This window comes from Rhinopithecus roxellana, chromosome 15 (genome assembly GCF_007565055.1).
Source record: "Rhinopithecus roxellana isolate Shanxi Qingling chromosome 15, ASM756505v1, whole genome shotgun sequence".
Lineage (NCBI taxonomy): Eukaryota > Metazoa > Chordata > Mammalia > Primates > Cercopithecidae > Rhinopithecus > Rhinopithecus roxellana.
The window spans coordinates 84,531,496-84,555,607 of NC_044563.1; the positions used below are offsets into that span (position 1 = coordinate 84,531,496).

The window sequence follows — 24,112 nt, forward strand, 5'->3', positions numbered from 1 at the left end:
TCACTTCTAGTTTTTATTCCAATGTGGTCAGAAAATATACTTGATAAAATTGCTACTTCTGAAAACTTTGTCCAGACTTACCTTGTGGCCTAACATATGGCCTTATTTAGGAAAATATTGTACATGCTGCTTTAAAAAAATGTATCTTCTGCAGCAGTTGGGTGACATGTTCTGTTAATGTCAGTTAGGTCTATTAGATATAGTGCATACATTGACTGTTGTTTATTTGTTGATTTTTAGTCTGGCTGATCTGTTCATTACTGAGAGTGAGGTGTTTAAAGTCTCCTACTATTATTGTATTGCAGTCTATCTCTCCCTTTAGGACTATTAATGTTTGCCTTATTTACCTGGGAGCTTTGATGTTGGGTACATCAATATTTATAATTGTATTCCTCTTGCTGGATTGACTCCTTTATTATTATACAGTGGCCCTCCTTATCTTTTCTTATAGTTTTTAAATTTGTGGTCTATTTTATCTGATTTAAGTACAATTACTACTGCACTTTTTGGTTTCCAGTTACATGGAATTTTTTTCCAACCCTTTGCTTTCATTTATGTGTGCCTTTATAGGTGAAGTGGGTTTCTTGAAGATAGCGTATAGTTGGATATTATTTCTTTATCCGTTTATCGTTCTATGACTTTTAATTGGGGAACTGAGACTATTTACACTCAGTGTTGTTATTAAGTAAGGATTTCCTTTTTTTCTTTCTGTTTTTTTTTTGTTTGTTTGTTTGCTTGTTTGTTTTTTTCCTATTTTTGGCTCTATGGAGACTCCTCTCTTCCTTTTTTTCCTTTGTGGTTGTATGATTATTTCTGGTAGTATATTTTAATTTATTGGTTTTTTTTTTTAGTTAATCTATTATAGGTTTTTGTGCTGTGGTTACCATGGGGCTTTCAAGAAACATAAATATAGCAAGTTATTTTAAAGAGATGACAAATTATTTAGATCACAAATAAAGAAATATAAACAAGGGCAAAAACAGGCAAAAAAATTTTACACTTTAACTCCACCCCACCCCCACATTTTGACTTTTAATTGCCTCAGTTTACATATTTTATATTACCTACATCTTAAAAGGTTGCTATAGCAATTACTGTTTTTGAAAGATTTGCTTTTTGAGTTTCATACTAGAGTTATGTGTGGACTGCACACCACAAATATAGTAATGGGGTATTCTAGGTTTCTATATGTACTTAATTTTACAGTGGGTTTCATACTTTGCAAAGTTTTCTTTTGCATGTTAATGTCCTTTTTGTTTCAGATTGCATAACTCCCTTTAGCATTTTTTGCAAGATGGGTCTGGTGTCGGTGAATTCTCTCAACTTTTGTTTGTCTGGGAACGACTATATATATTGTTTATATTTGAATAACAGTTTTACTGTGTACAATATTCTTGAATGTCAGTTTTCTTTTATCTCTGAGCACTTTGAAAATTTCATTCTACTCTCTCCTGGATTGCGTGATTGCTGTTGAGAAGTTAGTTGTCACAGGATTTGGAGCTCCTTTATATGCTATTTGTTTCTCATCTCTTCTGCTTTTAGAATCATCTTTTTGCCCTTGACCTGATGTCTTGAAGTAGTACCCTACTATATCTAGGACTACACTTAGAATGAATAATATGTAATAAAACATAGTAAGTGAAGTTAAGTTGCTGACTTGAAAAAATACTTACTTATTGCAAGCATAAGAAAATTTGACCGATGTAATCTTAGATGATATTTCTAAAAGTGTGGGTTGAGGAAGTAGAAGAGAATCAGTACCTAAGCAGTTAAACTAATGTGAGTGAAGGCCCATTTTATAAAGATTCTCTTGAGAAATCATTTATACATTATCAAGACATAACCATAACTAGAGAAAACAGAGGTGAGTGAATTTTGTCCTCGTGAGTCTCAAAGAAGAAAATGGTTTACAGAATTGCTTGATGTTCTTCAGATTCCAATTTTAAAGTCCAATTTGAATCTTAAGTTAAGCCCATCACTGATGATGTGGTGGGCTAAGGAATCAGGTTTTTAGTTGGATTGTCTGGTTTTGAATTGTGATTCTGCCACTTACTAACTCTTTGACTTGGGACGTGATAACTTGACTTCTCTGTTTCTGTTTCTACGTTTGTAACATGTAGACAAACTGATAATTTCCTCATGTATTTGTTCTGTGCATTAAATGAGCTAATCTATATAAATCACTTAGTATGGTATAGTTCATGTCAGAGGAATTTATGACTTTAATTTTGATGTACTTGAGCATAAAATTAGGATCTAGAGAGACTATCAGGAACTGTGAAATTTGGCTGTATTCACGTATTTTAGTCAGACTTGGTAAAAAACTAATTACTTAATAAAATATAATTACTTCTTGAGCAAATTTTACTAGGAACTATGCTAATTGCTTCGTATGCACCATTTCATTTAATCTTCAAGACCATAAAAGCTGAATTTTATTTTGTTATCCTTTTATAAATGAATAAATTAAATTCAATCAGGTCATACTACTAGCAAGATCCCACAATTATTAATAGCAAGATAGCTAAGATTCGAACGAGGTACATCTGTTTCAAGTGTATAACATCTCACTGAGGACTTGGCTCTTGGGTGTACAACTTTTCCATTTTGTGAACTTGATAAAATTACGTAACTTATCTGTTAGTCTTTTCATGTATACCATAAGAATAATAGTACTGTCTAACTTACAGGACTGTCATGGAGGTTACCAATAATTATTGTTAAGGAATAAATTTTGAGAATTTTTAAAAAATCCCATCTTGTTTTTATGACTTTACTATATTGAACACTTTCAAAGGTGTTTCATTCATTAAAATTTTTTTAAAGTCCATAAATTGAGTAAATTAGATGAAAACAGAAAAAAATATAAATCATGCCACTCATTACCTTATACATATTTTTATTTGACCAAACCTTCTATTAATTACTTGGTTGACTGGTAATCACTCAAGACTGTGTGGTTTGTTAGGATATTCATTATGGTTCATGGAAATTCAAAATTATCTGTAGAAAACAAAAAGTTGGGCTCTGCAATCCCTGTCTGAGGGATTTTCTAGAATTCTTTTTGTCCTCCCTACCTTTCTGTTTGTCAGAAGCATGTCTACTGCTGAGCGACTCATGTCACCGAAGACTATTACAGGAGTAGGCCTTACTTTTTCTGCTTTTTAATTATTTTCTTCTAAAACAATATTTTCAAATGGTTGTGTTTTTTTTTCTTTCTAGTATTGAACTCATTAAAAGTAAATTAGTTTTCTAAAGCCAAACAGTTTTCTCCTGACCAGTTGAAAGTTGTCTCTGCTTCATACTGCATGTTCAATGAAGATTTAACACTGGCAGATTGAGTATACTTTTTTAAGGATCTTTTTATTACAGAAATTGTAAACTATACAAAGTAAACAGAATATTATAATGAATTTCCAGGTACCCATGACACAACTTCAACAATTATCATCATTACAACATTGTTGTATTTTCTACACTTCCATTCACTATGCAATTTAATCATCTATATTATTATTACTATTTTCCTTTTTGTTATTACTATCATTCAGAAGTTTTGAGGTAAAATTGATGCACCTTGAAATGTGCAAATCTTAGCTGTACCATTTTGACAAATTGACAAAACCATGTCACCACGTCCCTAACACAACAAAATATTTCCATCTCCCCAGAAATTGCCTCATGTCTCTCCCCATTCTTCCATCTTTACATCCATCAAAGGTAAGCAGTGTTCTGATTTTTTGACATTAAATTAGATGTACATGTTCTGAAACTATACAAATAATACAATATGTACTCATTTGTGTCCTGATTATTTTCCTTCACAAATATGTATCACTAATTTTAATATACCCAGAAACATAAACCTCCCCAAGACTCTTTCTACATATTCCAAGAACCAACTGTCACTGAAATGAGTATTCAAGGATTCAGCACACAAAGTGTGTCATCACCAGGTCAAAGCCTGGGTTTTATGCCTCCTTCCATAATTTTATTTCAGAGCAATGCCATTTCCTATTCTCAGGGAAATATGTAAAACCGTTTTTTTTTTTCTCAATCTACAAAATATTAAAGCTCATTAACAAGCAATAATAAGCCATGGAATTTTTCATATCTGCAAAGCTACTAATATTCAGGTAATAAGCCTGTTCTAAGTGCATGTACTTTCAGGGTATCATATGTCTCCATTAGAACTCACCCCTCTTCCTGGATAGTGTACAAACAATGCTGTTGCGAATTTCTTTGGTTTTGATGCTATAGACAACGGAGTTGACCACAGGAGGAAAGAAGAGGTAAGCATTGGCCATGACAGTCTGGAGAAGTGGAGGTGAATGCCATCCAAAGCAGTGCATCAGGGAGAGGCTGATCATGGGCACATAGTACACAAGCACAGCACATATGTGCTACACACATGTGTTGAGTGTCTGCCACCACCCTGCTCCAGAAGCTATTTCCAGTACTGTATGAAGAATCAGCACATAAGAAACCACAACGAACAATGAGTCCAGTCCAAATGTGAAGGTAATGACAAATAGACCCAGGATGCTATCAGGGCATGTGTCTCCACAGGGCAATTTGATCAGATCTGAGTAGAGGCAATAAGAGTGTGAGGGTATTGTGGCCACAGAAAGGCAGATGCCTCAGGAGAAAGAGCATTGGGAACATAAGCATTACACTTCTCAAGGCAATGGCGGCACCCATCCCAGTAATGTGGGCAATTGTCAGGATGGTTGTGTAGCGCAGTGGGCTGTAGATGGCCACAAAGCGATCCACTGACATTGCCAGAAGGACACCTGACTCTATGAGAGTGAAAGAATGCATAGAAAACATCTGGAGCAGACAATCACCAAAACTGATATCGTTAATGCCAAAGAGGAATATGTTTAACACAGTGGGCATGGTGGAAGCAAAGACACCAAGTTCAGCAAAGGCCAACACGGCCAGAAAGTAGTACATGGGTTGGTGCAAGAAAGAATCAATTCGGATGATGTGAAGAATGATGCCATTTCCCAGAAAGATGATGGTGTATATCAGGCAGAAGGGGATGGATATCCATATATGTTCTGCCTCCAGTCCCAGGATGCCAACAAGAGTGAATGTTATAGGTATGAATGTTATGGAACCATTGAAAATATCATGGTGATACTTCCTCCGAAGATATTGAGAAGCACATGGAGACTGGAATATATAAGTTTCTACTCAGTTATTGCACATCAAATTCTGAGCTTCTAACAGTCATATCTAAGACATTTTCTCAGAAAAAGGGATGAAAAATTTATTTCTGAAACAAGGGCACAGGTAAGCCACAGTGAGTGGAAGAGAAACCTAGTGGGTCATACAGAAAAGTGTTCCAACATAGGCTATATGCCAGATACAGAAGGCATTAATAGAAATCTCAGGTTGGGTCATCTATGGCAGTGGAAAACAGTTAAAATAAGCACAGAGATGAGAGTCACAGGGAAATTTTGACTGAAGAAACTGCTAACTTGTAGTGTTTGTAAAGAGAGTAAATAAACAGCTAAAGTAATATAACACTAGTAAAGAGTATCCACGATTCTAACATTTAATTGACTTGTAATCTTGGAATTATATTAAAGTTTATTTATATTTCTAATTATCTCAGACCAAGATATTTGCTATAAACACAATAATAGTAATTTAAAGTAATATTTATATATTGTGTATCATTATATGTGGAATATAGTTAACATTAAATGTATAGAATAAAAACAACAATTTAATATATTAGAACACAGAGATAGTTTCTGCTAGAATAAAGTATTTTCCATTTTTTCTTTTTTTTTGTCTTTTTTTTTATTATACTTTAAGTTCTAGGGTACATATGCATAATGTGCAAGTTTGTTACATATGTATACTTGTGCCATGTTGGTGTGCTGCAGCCATCAACTCGTCAGCACCCATCAACTCGTCATTTACATCAAGTATAACTCCCAATGCAATCCCTCCCCCCTTCCCCCTCCCCATGATAGGCCCCGGTGTGTGATGTTCCCCTTCTCGAGTCCAAGTGATCTCATTGTTCAGTTCCCACCTATGCGTGAGAACATGTGGTGTTTGGTTTTCTCTTCTTGCGATAGTTTGCTGAGAATGATGGTTTCCAGCTGCATCCATGTCCCTACAAAGGACACAAACTCATCCTTTTTTATGGCTGCATAGTATTCCATGGTGTATATGTGCCACATTTCTTAATCCAGTCTGTCACTGATGGACTTTTGGGTTGATTCCAAGTCTTTGCTATTGTGAATAGTGCCACAATAAACATACGTGTGCATGTGTCTTTATAGCAGCATGATTTATAATACTTTGGGTATATACCCAGTAATGGGATGGCTGGGTCATATGGTACTTCCAGTTCTAGATCCTTAAGGAATCACCATACTGTTTTCCATAATGGTTGAACTAGTTTACAATCCCACCAACAGTGTAAAAGTGTTCCTATTTCTCCACATCCTCTCCAGCACCTGTTGTTTCCTGACTTTTTAAGGATTGCCATTCTAACTGGTATGGGATGGTATCTCATGGTGGTTTTGATTTGCATTTCTCTGATGGCCAGTGATGACGAGCATTTTTTCATGTGTCTGTTGGCTGTATGAATGTCTTCTTTTGAGAAATGTCTGTTCATATCCTTTGCCTACTTTTTGATGGGGTTGTTTGATTTTTTCTTGTAAATTTGTTTGAGTCCTTTGTAAGTTCTGGATATTAGCCCTTTGTCAGATAAGTAGATTTCAAAAATTTTCTCCCATTCTGTAGGTTGCCTGTTCACTCTGATGGTAGTTTCTTTGGCTGTGCAGAAGCTCTTTAGTTTAATTAGATCCCATTTGTCAATTTTGGCTTTTGTTGCCGTTGCTTTTGGTGTTTTAGATATGAAGTCCTTGCCAATGCCTATGTCCTTAATGGTACTACCTAGGTTTTCTTCTAGGGTTTTTATGGTATTAGCTATAACATTTAAGTCTCTAATCCATCTTGAATTAATTTTCATATAAGGAGTAAGGAAAGGATCCAGTTTCAGCTTTCTACTTATGGCTAGCCAATTTTCCCAGCACCATTTATTAAATAACGAATCCTTTCCACATTTCTTGTTTCTCTCAGGTTTGTCAAAGATCAGATGGCTGTAGATCTGAGGACTCTGTTCTGTTCCGTTGGTCTATATCTCTGCTTTGGTACCAGTACCATGCTGTTTTGGTTACTGTAGCCTTCTAGTACAGTTTGAAGTCAGGTAGCGTGATGCCTCCAGCTTTGTTCTTTTGACTTAGGATTGTCTTGGCAATGCGGGCTATTTTTGGTACCATATGAACATTAAAGCAGTTTTTTCCAATTCTGTGAAGAAAGTCATTGGTAGCTTGATGGGGATGGCATTGAATGTATAAATAACCTTGGGCAGTATGGCCATTTTCACGATATTGATTCTTCCTATCTATGAGCATGGTATGTTTTTCCATTTGTTTGTGTCCTCTTTTATGTCACTGAGCAGTGGTTTGTAGTTCTCCTTGAAGAGGTCCTTGACATCCCTTGTAAGTTGGATTCCTAGGTATTTTATTCTCTTTGAAGCAATTGTGAATGGAAGCTCATTCATGATTTGGCTCTCTGTCTGTTACTGGGGTATAAGAATGCTTGTGATTTTTGCACATTGATTTTGTATCCTGAGACTTTGCTGAAGTTGCTTATCAGCTTAAGGAGATTTTGGGCTGAGACAATGGGGTTTTCTAAATATACAATCATGTCATCTGCATACAGGGACAATTTGACTTCTTCTTTTCCTAACTGAATACCTTTATTTCTTTCTCTTGCCTGATTGGCCTAGCCAGAACTTTCAACACTATGTTGAATAGGAATGGTGAGAGAGGTTATCCCTATCTTGTGCCAGGTTTTGCCCATTCAGTATGATATTGGCTGTGGGTTTGTCATAAATAGCTCTTATTATTTTGAGATGCATTCTATCAATACCGAATTTATTGAGAGTTTTTAGCATGAAGGGCTGTTGAATTTAGTCAAAGGCCTTTTCTGCATCTGTTGAGATAATCATGTGGTTTTTGTCTTTGGTTCTGTTTATATGCTGGATTACGTTCATTGATTTGCAAATGCTGAACCAGCCTTGCATCCCAGGGATGAAGCCCACTTGATCATGGTGGATAAGCTTTTTGATTGCTGCTGGATCCAGTTAGCCAGTATTTTATTGAGGATTTTTGCATTGATGTTCATCAGGGATATTGGTCTAAAATTCTCTTTTTTTATTGTGTCTCTGTCAGGCTTTGGTATCAGGATGATGTTGGCCTCATAAAATGAGTTAGGGAGGATTCCCTCTTTTTCTATTGATTGGAATAGTTTCAGAAGGAATGGTACCAGCTCCTCCTTGTACCTCTGGTAGAATTCAGGTGTGAATCCATCTGGTCCTGGACTTTTTTTGGTGGGTAGGCTATTAAGTATTGTCTCAATTTCAGAGCCTGCTATTGGTCTGTTCAGGGATTCAACTTCTTCCTGGTTTAGTCTTGGGACAGTGTAAGTGCCCAGGAAATTATCCATTTCTTCTAGATTTTCTAGTTGATTTGTGTAGAGGTGTTTATAGTATTCTCTGATGGTAGTTTGTATTTCTGTGGGGTCGGTGGTGATATCCCCTTAATCATTTTTTATTGCATCTATTTGATTCTTCTCTCTTTTCTTCTTTATTAGTCTTGCTAGCAGTCTGTCAATTTTGTTGATCTTTTCAAAAAACCAACTCCTGGATTCATTGATTTTTTGGAGGGTTTTTTGTGTCTCTATCTCCTTCATTTCTGCTCTGATCTTAGTTATTTCTTGCCTTCTGCTAGCTTTTGAATGTGTTTGCTCTTGCTTCTCCAGTTCTTTTAATTGTGATGTTAGAGTATCCATTTTAGATCTTTCCAGCTCTCTCTTGTGGGCATTTAGTGCTATAAATTTCCCTCTACACACTGCTTTAAATGTGTCCCAGAGATTCTGGTATGTTGTATCTTTGTTCTCATTGGTTTCAAAGAACATCTTTATTTCTGCCTTCATTTCGTTATGTACCCAGTAGTCATTCAGGAGCAGGTTTTACAGTTTCCATGTAGTTGAGTGGTTTTGATTGAGTTTCTTAGTCCTGAGTTCTAGCTTGATTGCACTGTGGTCTGAGGGACAGTTTGTTATAATTTCTGTTCTTTTACATTTGCTGAGGAGTGCTTTACTTCCAATTATGTGGTCAATTTTGGAATAAGTGTGATGTGGTGCTGAGAAGAATGTCTATTCTGTTGACTTGGGTTGGAGAGTTCTATAGATGTCTATTAGGTCTGCTTGCTGCAGAGATGAGTTCAATTCCTGGATATCCTTGTTAACTTTCTGTTTCACTGATCTGTCTAATGTTGACAGTGGAGTGTTGAAGTCTCCCATTATTATTGTATGGGAGTCTAAGTCTCTTTGTAAGTCTCTAAGGACTTGCTTTATGAATCTGGGTGCCCCTGTATTGGGTGCATATATATTTAGGAGAGTTAGCTCTTCCTGTTGAATTGATCCCTTTACCATTATGTAATGGCCTACTTTGTCTCTTTTGATCTTTGATGGTTTAAAGTCTGTTTTATCAGAGACTAGGATTGCAACCCCTGCTTTTTTTTGTTCTCCATTTGCTTGGTAGATCTTCCTCCATCCCTTTATTTTGAGCTTATGTATGTCTCTGCATGTGAGATGGGTCTCCTGAATACACCAGACTGATGGGTCTTGACTCTTTATCCAGTTTGCCAGTCTGTGTCTTTTAATTGGAGCATTTAGTCCATTTACATTGAAGGTTAATATTGTTATGTGTGAACTTGATCCTGCCATTATGATATTAACTGGTTATTTTGCTCGTTAGTTGATGCAGTTTCTTCCTAGCCTCGATGGCCTTTACATTTTGGCATGTTTTTGCAATGGCTAGTACCGGTTGTTCCTTTCCATGTTTAGGGCTTCCTTCAGGGTCTCTTGTAAGGCAGGCCTAGTAGTTACAAAATCTCTAAGCATTTGCTTCTCTGTAAAGGATTTTATTTCTCCTTAACTTATGAAACTTAGTTTGGCTGGATATGAAATTCTGGATTATAATTCTTTTCTTTAAGAATGTTGAATATTGGCCCCCACTCTCTTCTGGCTTGTAGAGTTTCTGCCGAGAGATCTGCTGTTAGTCTGATGGGCTTCCCTTTGTGGGTAACCCGACCTTTCTTTCTGGCTGCCCTTAAGATTTTTTCCTTCATTTCAACTTTGGTGAATCTGGCAATTATGTGTCTTGGAGTTGCTCTTCTCGAGGAGTATCTTTGTGGCGTTCTCTGTATTTCCTGAATTTGAATGTTGGCCTGCCCTACTAGGTTGGGGAAGTTCTCCTGGATGATATCCTGAAGAGTGTTTTCCAACTTGGTTCCATTTTCCCCCTCACTTTCAGGCACCCCAATCAGACGTAGATTTGGTCTTTTTACATAATCCCATACTTCTTGCAGGCTTTGTTCATTTCTTTTTCTTCTTTTTTCTTTTGGTTTCTCTTCTCACTTCATTTCATTCATTTGATCCTCAATTGCTGATACTCTTTCTTCCAGTTGATCGAGTTGGTTACTGAAGCTTGTGCATTGTCACGTATTTCTCGTGCCATGGTTTTCATTTCTGTCAGTTTGTTTATGACCTTCTCTGCATTAATTATTCTACCTATCAATTCTTCCACTCTTTTTTCAAGATTTTTAGTTTCTTTGCGCTGGGTACGTAATCCTCCTTTAGCTCTGAGAAGCTTGATGGACTGAAGCCTTCTTCTCTCATCTCATCAAAGTCATTCTCTGACCAGCTTTGATCCGTTGCTGGCGATGAGCTGCGCTCCTTTGCAGGGGGAGATGCACTCTTATTTTTTGAATTTCCAGGTTTTCTGCCCTGCTTTTTCCCCATCTTTGTGGTTTTATCTGCCTCTGATCTTTGATGATGGTGACGTACTCATGTGGTTTTGCTGTAGGTGTCCTTCCTGTTTGATAGTTTTCCTTCTAACAGTCAAGACCCTCAGCTGTAGGTCTGTTGGAGATTGCTTGAGATCCACTCCAAACCCTCTTTGCCTGGGTATCAGCAGGAGAAGTTGCAGAAGATAGAATATTGCTGAACAGCGAGTGTACCTGTCTGATTCTTGCTTTCGAAGCTTCCTCTCAGAGGTGTACTCCACCGTGTGAGGTGTGAGGTGTCAGTCTGCCCCTAGTGGGGGATGTCTCCCAGTTAGGCTACTCAGGGATCAGGGACCCACTTGAGCAGGCAGTCTGTCCCTTCTCAGATCTCAACCTCCGTGTTGTGAGATCCACTGCTCTCTTCAAAGCTGTCAGACAGAGTCGTTTGCATCTGCCGAGGTTCCTGCTGCTTTTGTTGTTGTTGTTGTTAACTGTGCCCTGTCCCCAGAGGTGGAGTCTACAGAGACAGGCAGGTTTCCTTGAGCTGCTGTGAGCTCCACCCAGTTGGAGCTTCCCAGTGGCTTTGTTTACCTACTTAAGCCTCAGCAATGGCGGGCGACCCTCCCCCTAGCCTCGCTGCTGCCTTGCGGTTAGATCGCAAACTGCTGTGCTAGCAATGAGGAAGTCTCCGTGGGTGTGGCACCCTCCAGGTCAGGTGTGGGATATAATCTCCTGGTGTGCCTGTTTGCTAAGACCCTTGGTACAGCGGGTGGGAGTTACCTGATTTTCCAGATGTTGTGTGTCTCAGTTCCCCTGGCTAGGAAAAGGGATTCCTTTCCCCCTTGCGCTTCCCAGGTGAGGCGATGCTTTGCCCTGCTTCAGCTCTCGCTGGTCGGGCTGCAGCAACTGACCAGCACCAGTTGTCCGGCACTCCCTAGTGAGATGAACCCAGTACCTCAGTTGAAAATGCAGAAATCACCGGTCTTCTGTGTCGCTCGCGCTGGGAGTTGGAGACTGGAGCTGTTCCTATTCAGCCATCTTGCTCCGCCCCTCCAGTTCACTCTTTCTCCACCTGCTCTCCATAGAAGATTAGGAAAGCTCCTCTGTATTTTGCAGAAGGGTCAGGGTCTTCTGCTGGAACCTGGGGTCAGGGAGCATGATCAGAAGCATCAGTATCTCACAAGTCACATGTGATGGTGGGGCTAGGGTACAGGCTTAGAGATATTTATCTGGGAATAAGTTTATTAGCACTAATGTTCCGCTTATCTGTAGCAGAACCTTAGGTATTAAGGTTGGAGGCCAGAAATGGAATTCAGGATGAGGCTCAGAGGTAAGAATGTGACTAAGGCTGAACTCTTCTTCCCATGTTGGACCAGGGCTCTTGGTTAGGCATAATCAATGGAATACTAATAGATGTTTCCAAATAAAAATGCCCTGATTTTTACCGGTTACCAATTTTTGTGTTTTAATGACTCCTACCATGATGAATTCCAGACTACCAATGTGATGCCATTAAATGCAGAGCTGAAATGAGCATAATCAGTTTTCCTAAGCTGGTGCAAGTCAGAACATTATACCATTAGGCATAACTATAGTTGATCCTAGACCTCAGATACTTACCTAGGTGGAACTGAGAGCTGCCACATCAATCCATGCATACTATTTGTTACTGCTTACTTTCAACTGGGCTGTGGACATAGTTACTACCTACTTGTATATGTGCTTAGTTGACTGGAAGACAGAGAGACAGAATGAGTCAGAATCCCTCAAGAAGCCATTAACCAAGAATAATTATTCCCAGAACCTTCGGGTGTATTAGAGAAAAAGGAGGGAATAATTCCTGAGAAACATGTCAGAGATTATGCATAAGAACATGCCAATGTCAATGCAAAACCCAAATAAACATAAAATAGTTACACAATGTCATTAATTATAATTTAAATATAAGACATTGGTTTGTATTTCTTATATACTTCCCCACCTCTTAACTTCATTAATTTTTTCATACACGATCATTTAGAAAACTTTTATGTAGTCAGGTTAACATACGTTTTATTAATATTGTATACTTTTCATTCTTAAGAAGCTATTCCGTACACAAAGCAAAAAGTAGAGAGATGCAGAGTTGGATCTAGAGCTAGAGACAAAACTGCAGATAGGGATAGTGGTGTAGATAATATTAAAGGGGGATAAAGACAGTAATCATGATAAAGACAGGTAATAGAGAGATTCTGGATTCCATCTGATATTTGTTTTGGTGACTTGGGTAATTAGGGATTTTACTCATCAGTATTCTCAAACATATAAACAATTTTTCTAATACCAAGTATAAGATCAAGGTTTGGTCTCCAAGCATTTTGATGGACTACATATATTTTATTTTAAATTTTCATATAAATATGGATCTAATTCTGGACTGTTTTCTGTTCTTTGATCTGTGTCCTTTTTGCCATATGCACATACTGCCATTATTCTGTTTTTATATACAACTTCGTATTCAATTGGTCAAGCTATAGTTTTAAGTTGTCATGCTAACTTTTTGTATTTATTCTTTCAAATAGGCTTTTCTTTCAAAAAGCCAGCGTGCATGAAAATTTAGTAATGACCTAAATTGAACTAAAGCCATAACACCCTCAGAAGGAAGCATGGGTAAATCTTCATGAACTTTGATTTTACAATAGATTCTTAGATATGACACAAAAAGCATGAGTAGCAAAAAATAAATACATAAATTGGATTTCATTTAAAAAGTTCATGCAACAAAGGACTTTATTAAGAAAGTAAAAAGACAACCTATGATATGAAAGAACATCTTTGCAAATTATATATTTGATAAGTTTAATATCCAGAATGTATGAAGAAGTTCTACAACTCAAAACAAAGAGACAAACAACTCAGTTTAAAAATATGCAAATGATGTGAATGAGTAATTTCTACAAAGAAGATATATAAATGATCATTGGCACATAAAATGCAAACCAAAACAACAATAAAACACCACTTCAAACTTACTAGAATGCCTATAATTTAAGAGAAACAAACCAAATGAAAAGTAACAAGTGTTGACAAAGATATTAGAAAATTGGAATCCTCATATATTGCTGCTAAAAGTGTTAAGTGGTGCAACTTCTGTAGAAAATATTTTGATAGGTCTTCAAAAACGTAGGCACTGAATTATCATAAGACCCCAAAATTCCTCTCCTAGGTATATATTACAAATATATATAAAGATTTAAACAGGTACTTGTACCAAAATGTTCATTGTAACATTATTCACAATAGCCAGGTGGCAACAACCAGAATGTACATAAATAGATGAATGAATAAACAAATGTGATATATACACACAATGGAATATTATGTAGCGATAAAAAAGAATGAAGCATAGATGCAGTAAGTCCTCATTTAATGTCATGAATAAGTTTTTGGAAACGGCAACTCTAAGTGAAATAACGTACAACAGATCCTCAAATAACACTGTTTTATCCAATGCTGTTTTGTTAGATGAGAAAAAAAATGGATATCATTATATGTCATTTGGCTTAAAGTTTCAGTTTCCAAGAATCTAGGAAAGGATAACATTAAGCAAAGACTTACTACCATACATGTTATGGCATGGATGAACTTTGAAACGTTATGTTGAGTAAAATAAGCCAGACACAAAACAACAAATATTGTATGAATCTATTTATATGAATTATCTAAAATAGACTGACTTAGAGAAACATATAGTAGATTAGAGGTTACTATGGGACTGGGGAGTTATTGCCTAACAAGTATAACATTTCTGCTTGAATGATGAAAAAATTTTGGCATGAGATCGTGATGATGATGATACAATATTGTGAATATAATTAATGCCATATAATTATACTTAAAAATGGTTAACCTGGTGAACTTTATCACATATGATATACAGTATTATATGTAGCATATTTATAAACTTTATCACAATAAAAATGGAAAGAAATGTAAAACACAAGACAAATTCTTATTTTGATTAGGATTGAATTGAATTAATTATGAGTTGTTTTGGAGAGAATTGTTATCATAATAAACAATGTACAATAAACAACTCTTTCATTTATTTTAGGCAGATGTACAGTTCTGTTATCATTTTGGTTCTTTTTTTTCATTTTTTGTTTTTGTTTTTGTTTTATGAATTTTTTTTTTTTTTTTTTTTTTTTTTTTTTTTTTTTTTTTTTTGAGATTGAGTCTCTCTCTACGGTCCAGGCTGGAGTGCAGTGGTGTGATGTCGGCTCAGTGCAACCTCTGCCTCCAGAATTCAAACCATTCTCCTGCCTCAGCCTCCCGTGTAGCTGTGATTACAGGTGTGCACCACCACGCCTGGCCTCTATCATCATTCTGAATGTGATTTTTTTCCTATTGATTCTTGCAGTTGTATAAAACATTATTAATTTTTATGTTGTCCTTGTATAACTCTGTTTACTTTCCAGTGATTTATACTTAAATGATCATATCATATACAAAAGAAATTTTAAAAATAAAGTCAAAGATGTAAATAAAGAAATACCCCCCAGATTCCAAATTTGTCTTTCTTTCTCCACCCAAAATCAAACTTTTGTTTGATTTATATTAACTAAGACCTCAATTATAACAATAGTTCATAGTAGTATTGTTCTTCGATCTCTCACTCATATGAAATACTATTTTCACTTTATCAAATGCTTAGCACCCTATACTTTTTTGTTTTTGCTAATTCTGTCTAGAACAACGTATCAATTTTAGCTAAGTGCATCCAAAACTCCCTGCTTTAAAATTGTGTGGTGTTCTGTCCTTTTTTTGGTCTTCTTTCCTTCCTCCCTCCCTCTCTTCCTCCCTCCTTTCCTTCCTCCCTCCCTCCCTCACTCTCTCTTTCTCTCTCTTTCTTTCCCTCCCTCCCTCCATCTCTCCCTCCCTCCTTCCTTCCTTCCTTTCTCTTTCTTTCTTTCTTTCTTTCTTTCTTTCTTTCTTTCTTTCTTTCTTTCTTTCGTTCTTTCTTTCTTTCCCTCCTTCCTTCCTTCCTTCCTTCCTTCCTTCCTTCCTTCCTTCCTTCCTTCCTTCTCTCTCTCTCTCTCTTTCTTTCTTTCTTTCTTTCTTTCTTTCTTTCTTTCTTTCTTTCTTTCTTTCTCTCTCTCTCTCTTTCTTTCTTTCTTTCTTTCTTTCTTTCTTTCTTTCTTTCTTTCTTTCTTTCTTTCTTTCTTTCTTTCTTTCTTTCTTTCTTCTTCTTTCTCTTTCCTAGCTGAAAGGTTAGTGATTAAGGAGACAGTAGAACATGAAAAGTTCTTCTCATGTCCAGGGCAATGGCTCAGTAATGTTTCCTTCAGCAGCTACATAGCAATAGCCATTTCCTAAATCCTTTCAGAATCTGAGTGCTGAACTGAAAGTTTGTTTAAAGAACATAAATTCAATCATTTTTATTTATACCATTTTTAACTGCTAAAATGACATGTGTATGACTGTGTAGCTATGTATATATGACTACATATATTCATATACCTATTTTAGATAACATGTTTCATGCATTCTGGATGGGAAATTGTCATATTCTTAGATCCCCACTGCTAAAATCAGGGATACAAAACCTTCCTGCCTTTCAGTCAAATCCTCTGTCATCATACTGCAATCTATTCCCTCATTTTCCGTCATATTATTACTTTTACGGAGAAATACAAAAATGAGTATAAATTTCACACAGAATGTCCAAAACATTCTGTAGAGTAGAAAAAGCATACTATGTAAAGTTTAACAGATGTACTGAGAAATGCAAATATTTTGCAGATAATTCAAAATAGCACTTAAATATTTAGTGTAGTACTAGTAGAAAAAAATTAATTGGATTTTTTAGAATGTTTCATGTATTCTCCCTTCCCAATAATGGAAATACTATAGGAAGTCCATTTCTAACTTTTTTATTCTTTGGTGCACAAACGTGTGTGTGTGTATGTCACACGCATACATATGTATGTGTGTGTATGTCACACGCATACATATGTATGTGTGTGTACATACACATATATGAAAGTATATCCACATATAAATGTAGAAAAATGAGTGTATGTATATGTAAATGTATGTGTTAATACATGTATAAATTTCTATAAAAATCAGAAAAAATTAAGCATAAGTCAAGCATAAGTAGGTTGCAAGTGTTTAAGATAATACCTCAAATTTCTCAAAGTTATTTTTTTCTTTCTTTAGGCATAAATAAGGTCAATTTTTAAACTTTCTTATGGCATTGTTCTAGGCTTTTAAGAAGGAGAGATTGTAAAAATGTGTATTGATGTGAAGGAATTAAGGTATAGTCTGTAGATTAAATCATAGATAATTACTTTTGCTGTGATTACATTCTTTTTTTACTTAAGTTTCTTGGATAATATTCTCCTTAATCTCCTTTAGCTTTTAAAAAATGATTATTTTAAACATTTATTTATCACCCAGGTATAGAAATGTTCAATCATTTTACTTCTTCAGTGATGTCTCTGTTGATGCCATGATGCTATATTGATGATTTGGGTCTAAAATCTCCATTATAGGGGGAAAATATGTATTAGCTGTTAAATCATCCAGGTAATCTCATATGTGTTAATTTAATATTGGTTATTATTTGCTTTAATTCACTATTATGCACTTATTGAATACATATGTATTATGTGTCTATTCCATACAATAGACTTTGTGAGATGTCAGTGAGTTAGAAAATATTTTAAGGGTAACATTTTAACTTAAGTAATAGGTGTTGACATAAATAACTATAATATTATGGCTTCATGTTATTGGTTCAAGTCTCTGCAGAGGACAGCGGGAGTGTTGTACATTTCATCAGAATTTCAGACTGACTGTAAAAAGCACGGTGACTGACTCGAAACCCCACTTCTTAGCTCTATGTAGGAAAAGTCAATCTGGATTAAACCCTAAAATATATTTCTCTTTTCTCAATTATCTTTATGCATTTTTAAGTTAAAATTCCTGAAAATAGTATGTCTGAAAAAAATTGAGAATGTCATTATTTTAAAGTATTTTTCTTCAATATCTTTGATCTTTGAGTGCCTTAGCAAAATGCAGTGGGCATTTTGATAGACACCATCCTTTTAAGTGTGTTTGAGGATTTCTATGGATTGTATCTATTTCTATTCCCTAAAATAGACTTTTAAATTTTAACAGCATACACTGATAGGAGAGAAAAGCAAAATCACTCGATCTTTAATTTGTTTGGTCTTCACCCCATAAATGATGGGGTTTAGCATAGGGGGCACCAACACATAGAGATTGGCCACTAGGATGTGAATGTGGTGAGGGATGGTTTTACCTCCAAAGCGATGGGCAAGAAATGAAAAGAATGCTGGGGCATAGAACGTAAGTATGACACAGATGTGAGAGCCACACGTACTAAGGGACTTGAACCTGGCAGCCCAGGAAGGTATCTGAAACACTGAGTAGAGGATCATTACATAGGATATAATGATAAGCACTATATCCAGTCCTGTAGAGAGTAGGGCCACAGTGAGGCCATAAATGATGTTGACATTGATACTGCCACATGCCAATCTGGCAATGCCCATGTGCTCACAGTAGGAATGAAGAATGATGTTTCTCCCACAATATGTAAGTCGGTATACCAGGAAGACGAACAGACAGCAGATGAAAAAGCTCCTGACCACAGTTGCTATGCCAATCTTCCTGATGGTTGATGAGGTTAAAATGGTGGTGTATCTCAGTGGGTAACAGATGGCCACATAGCGGTCAAATGCCATTGCCAGGAGAATAGCAGATTCTGCCACAAAGATGAAATGTATGAAGAACATCTGAGACACACAGCTACCAAAGGATATATCCGTAGAGTGGAAGCAGAGGTTAGCCAGTATCTTAGGGGCTGCAGCAGTGGAGAGCAGGAAGTCTGCTGAGGCCAGCATGGATAGGAAGAGATACATGGGCTCATGGAGACTGCGCTCAGTCATGATCAGGAAGATCAAGAAGATATTGCCTGCAACAGCCACAGTGTACACAAAAGAAAAAGGAATGGAGATCCAGGTATGCAAGCCTTCCAGCCCTGGGATTCCCATTAGGACATACCACACATCCTGCGGATTAGTGTGATTATGAATGAAAGGAGCCATGTGTACAGTTTATTCCAGGCCTAGTGCCATTAATGAAAGACCACAAGGTTGAGGATACAGAAGCACCACCTTAGGCTGAATGAGGTCTGATCAGATTTTTTTTCTTTTCAATGTTTTCTTCTCTGGGAATGGAGAGTAAAATGGGTTAATAAGCCTAATATTTAAGTCCTACCAAATAATTTTTTATACCTTAAAAAATGAATAGATATTATTTAATAACTGCTTAATATGTGTTATACTACCTTACAAATATTAACTTATTAAATCTTCACAATAACCTATTGAAAACCCCTTTAAATTACCTTTATATAAATCCTATTATTTCTACAGATGTAAGAAAACCCCCAGACTTTCAGCCTCTTATCCTAGGCCCTATTGGATTTAAAGTAAGGCAGGGTAAATCTGAAAACTTTAATCTTTACTACCATCCAATGCTGCCTATCAAGATAAAACTAGATACAAAACACAGCATCAAATTTTTTATCATATCCCTAAGGAAAATAGAGAGTTATGAAATGGAGTTGTACTGCTTACAGAAATGGGAGGGAATAAGTCTGACAAAATAGATTTCAAGCAATATAGCTTATATGCCTTCTTCTACATTTATTGGCATTAACTTATTGTTAAGCCATATGCTAGCCATTGAAGACACACAGCAAATTAAATTATTCTGCCAATTAATCTATTCCTCAAAAATATAAGATAAGACATTATAAACTTTAACTATTTGCAATGCCAAACTGAGCTGGGTTTTTAAATGTATATGCCTGCTGGGCGCGGTGGTTCATGCCTGTAATCCCAGCACTTTGGGAGGCCGAGGCAGGCAGATCACAAGGTCAGGAGTTCGAGACCAGCTTGACCAAAACAGTGAAACCCTGTCTCTACTAAAAATACAAAAATTAGCCTGGCGTAGTGGCGTGCACTTTTAATCCCAGCTACTCAGGAGGCTGAGGCAGGAGAATTGCTTAAACTTGGGAGGCGGAGGTTTCAGTGAGCAGAGATTACACAGCCTGGGTGACAGAGCGAGACTCCCTCTCAAAAAAAAAAAAAAAAAAAAAAAAAAAAAAACCAACTATATGCCTCATAGATGGTAAAGAATAAAATATTTCATTTCTTTCCACTTCAGTCACTGATTGAAAATGAGACAATACATATTGTATTTCTAAGTACCACCACAGTAGCAAGTAATTTAATGTTTTCATATTATGAAACAGGAGTCTATATTACTTTAATAAATTACTAGTTATTACCAATTACTAGTTCCAAAAAATGTGGATAGAAGCAAATGTAATATTGGATGAAAAGGAAGATTAGGAGATAAAACACCAGGGTAGGTGACATACACACAGAAAAATTATATAGGTAGATAGATAGATTAGAGGAGACAGATTAGATAGATAGATAGATAGATAGATACATAGATAGATACATAGATAGATGCATGGGTATAAACATAGATGATAATATGCAAATGACAGGTGGCTTCTATACTCTATCAGTCCCCTTTCTCAAATAAAAGCTGGCTAAAGTTCTTGTTTTTTTGAGGTGGCACCGGGGCTTAAGAAATGACTGCTCCTCCATCTCTTGATTCCATTACAGTTCAATATACTAATCATCGTATAGCATAGTCTGCTACCTTTACTTTTGTTTTTTGTTAAGTGCTGAATATTCTGGTCTCAAGTTTTATATGATGAAAATGTTTGGACCCCATTTTTTGAGTTACAGTTTAGAATATAAAATATCCACACAGTTGACCAATTTAGCCTTGCTTTAAGTTAGCATAAGGTTCTTTAAAAATATTAAGATAAAATTTGAAGTTATTTAACTCCGTGGATCCACTTTATTTACATAAACTAATTGTTTTACTATTTAATATGTATCTCACCTTGTTAGAATATTTTAAATAAACTCTTGATGTTTCAGAGACAGAAAAGATTAATTTTGAAGAATTCCTGACACAGTTTTAGGCCAGAGTCATGCATGTGAGTGAAGTGTAGTTGTAGAAGGGAGGGTTACAGTGACTGGGCTTCATCTGGACATTAGGGTTGGCAGAGAAAAATCTAAGAGGAAAAAAAAGTACAGAATGAAGATAAGAAGGAAAGAAAACAGACTTTTCGGGCCTTTAAATTTTTTTCTGGTAATCTTTTGTGATATCAATGGTTTTTTAATGTTTGTTTGTTTTTTCTATAACATTGTCACATGTGATTACCCAGATTATAGGCCTGGGTTCCTTGTAGCATTATTCTAGGATATTTCTGATGGCATATTCTGACTGACTCATTAATGTATCCACAGAGCAAAGACAGTATGGTGTAATTGGAACAGTATAGCTCTAAGGACATATGAAATTGTATTTAAATACTTGCTAAATCTTATTCTGACTCTCTGACCCTGGAAACATCATTTAATTTGCACTTTAGTTCTCTTGCTTGTAAAATACCTAAAAATAAACATAAATTTAAAACGTCATTTCTGAAGTCAGTGTTTTAGGATGGTAGCTACATAAGTCATTCATATCTCTATCCCAACAATAGATGACATCAGGGTACTAACAAAATTGTAGCAATTAAGACCAAAATTATTGTCAACTTGAATAAGTTTAACTTTTGGGACTTCAGGCTTATTATCCATCAAATTGAAATTTAATTGATTTAGGGTATCCATAAATACCAGGAATAAATTTCTTACACTGGGTACATGATATCAGTTGGTAATCTTCACCCCGAATCTGTCATTTACTTTGATGAGGTGCAAATAGTTCAGCATGGTGATGGACACATGAATTTTGAAATGGAGTTTTATTTTTGCCCCTCACCAGGATAATATCTTTGTTACACAGGGAAGAGAGTTAAAAATTTTGGAGTGCCAACTTCTTAATCTGTGCCTAGGCTATTATTACCTGATGCATAATAGTCAATTAACTACAGAACAAGGCATACGCACACACACATACACATTAAACTACTAAAATTTTTTATTACTGAACCTTGTTTTAACTACTACAATATAAATTCCTTGAGTCTTTATACAACATTCAAATCTGTATCATATCAAAGAAAATGAGCATTACATAAACATATTCTAAGAGAAAAATAAACTACTCTTTTTGAAAATGACTCACTTAATACAAGGACACAAAAAATACTACAATTGCAAGTTAACTCCAGCTAAAGCCAAGTCCAGTACTCCATGGGTCAAAAATCAAGGAAAATGTGAGATGTTAAGTTGTTGGAAGAATGATCAGCTTCTGCAGCTTCTTGACTTTTTTTTTTCTGGTGTCATTTTCTACATGTTTTCATTGATCTTAACTCAGTTTACTTACTTGTATTTTCTAGAATCCTGAAGATATTTAGCAGGTTGAGAGGAGACCAAAAAAAAAAAAAAAAAAAGCAAAGAGATATCCAAACATGATAGGAAATCTGGAACCATTTATACTTCTTTAAAAGCATCTCTTGGGCCAAGGTTTTCAACTCTAGAGGACTGAATTTTACTCCTCCCACGGAAGGAGATGACATGGAGCTGGTGCTGGTACATAGCCCACAGGGAGAAGCATACTGCATTCTGTTCCATTATAATTTGTGCATTTTTTTCTTCAGCCAGCACTCTCTGACACCTAAGTTAACACATACATCTACTTGTCCAGATCTTTCGTCCCTGTCATATATGGTTCCCAATGAACCATTGGCAAATATAGGTTGCCAAAGAGACATGTGGGAAAAGGACTTTACACATCTTAGATGGCGCCTAAAAGTTAATTCTCTCATTTTTATTTCCCTTTAATTTTTAAGGCTCTATTGCTTTCCCCGGTTTTTCTTGGTCACACGGTAAATGGGTCAGAATCAGAAGGGCCAGTAAATTATATTGGCTACTGTAGAGATCCCATTCTCTTGAAGTATACTTTAATGAGGAATACAGATGAAGATAAAAAGATAGAAACAAATACCATGATATTCATGGAATTAAAAACTGATTTCACACAGATAAACCAGATTTATGGAGAGAGATGTTTTCTTATTAACTTCTCTCAAGTGGAGCCTTCCAAATATCTGTGATTTTCTGATATTTTTCAAGGAACCCCTACAAGTTTTTTTAACCTACATTAGTAAAACTTAGTTAAAAAAAAAAAAAAAAAGATAGTAAAACATCCCTATAAATACGATGTTTGACATCAGCTGACCCTGACTGGATGATCTTGACTGGATGCTAGGCAAGTGCCCAGATCCTCCAGTCAGTCATCTAGACATCTTAGTTCTCACTGGCTGAGAGAGGTCGTGTTTTATTACATAAGCATGAGTGTTATATGGAAGGAGACACAAGAATTACCACATGCATTTAAAGTGCTTTCCATTCAGAGGTCTTAAAACCATAGTGAGAGTAAATTGGATGGCTTCGCCTTGCTTTTTCAGATATTTAAAAAAAAAAGGATAGTACTGGCCAGGCGCCATGGCTCATGCTTGTAATCTCAGCACTTTGGGAGGCCGAGGCAGGCGGATCACGAGGTCAGGAGATCGAGACCATCCTGGCTAACACAGTGAAACCCCGTCTCTTCTAAAAATACACAAAATTAGCCGGGCGTGGTGACGGGCACCTGTAGTCCCAGCTACTCAGGAGGCTGAGGCAGGAGAATGGTGTGAACCACAGAGGCAGAGCTTGCAGTGAGCCGAGATTGCACCACTGCACTCCAGCCTGGATGACAGAGCGAGACTCCAACTCAAAAAAAAAAAAAAAAAAAAAAAAAAAAAAAAAAAAAAACATAGTACTTATCTTCCCTCCTATCCTTGGAAAACAAATTAAAAGAATCAAAGGATATTAGAGAAAAAGAGATGGATAAAGGACAAGGAGAATTTAGGGGACAATAGGAATTGATGTCTGCATCTGACTGCCTGGTAGTGACTAGAAACAAAGAATGGAATCCACGAGGTCTGCTGATAACTTATTATAATATTTTTAAATTTGGATACTCTAAAGTTTTAAGAATTTTTTTTTGAGCAAACATTTTCTGTAAATAATGATTTCTGATACATATAATAAGCAAGAGGTCAGTGATCCAAACTACTACTACTGTCATACAAGTACCATATTACTACTTTAAAACACACCTCCAGCAATATT

General features: G+C 36.1%; 1 protein-coding gene and 1 pseudogene across 1 annotated transcript; both read right to left on the bottom strand.

The window, feature by feature from the left end:
* Positions 1-4,187: 4,187 nt before the first annotated feature.
* Positions 4,188-12,581, bottom strand: LOC104662348 (annotated as a pseudogene).
* A 5,372-nt stretch (positions 12,582-17,953) lies between these two features.
* On the bottom strand, positions 17,954-19,040 carry LOC104662337 (olfactory receptor 52Z1). The gene has a single exon (XM_010363342.2). It carries the CDS (start codon positions 18,998-19,000, stop codon positions 18,041-18,043), a length of 960 nt encoding a protein of 319 aa, XP_010361644.2. The 5' UTR covers positions 19,001-19,040; the 3' UTR covers positions 17,954-18,040.
* Positions 19,041-24,112: the final 5,072 nt, after the last annotated feature.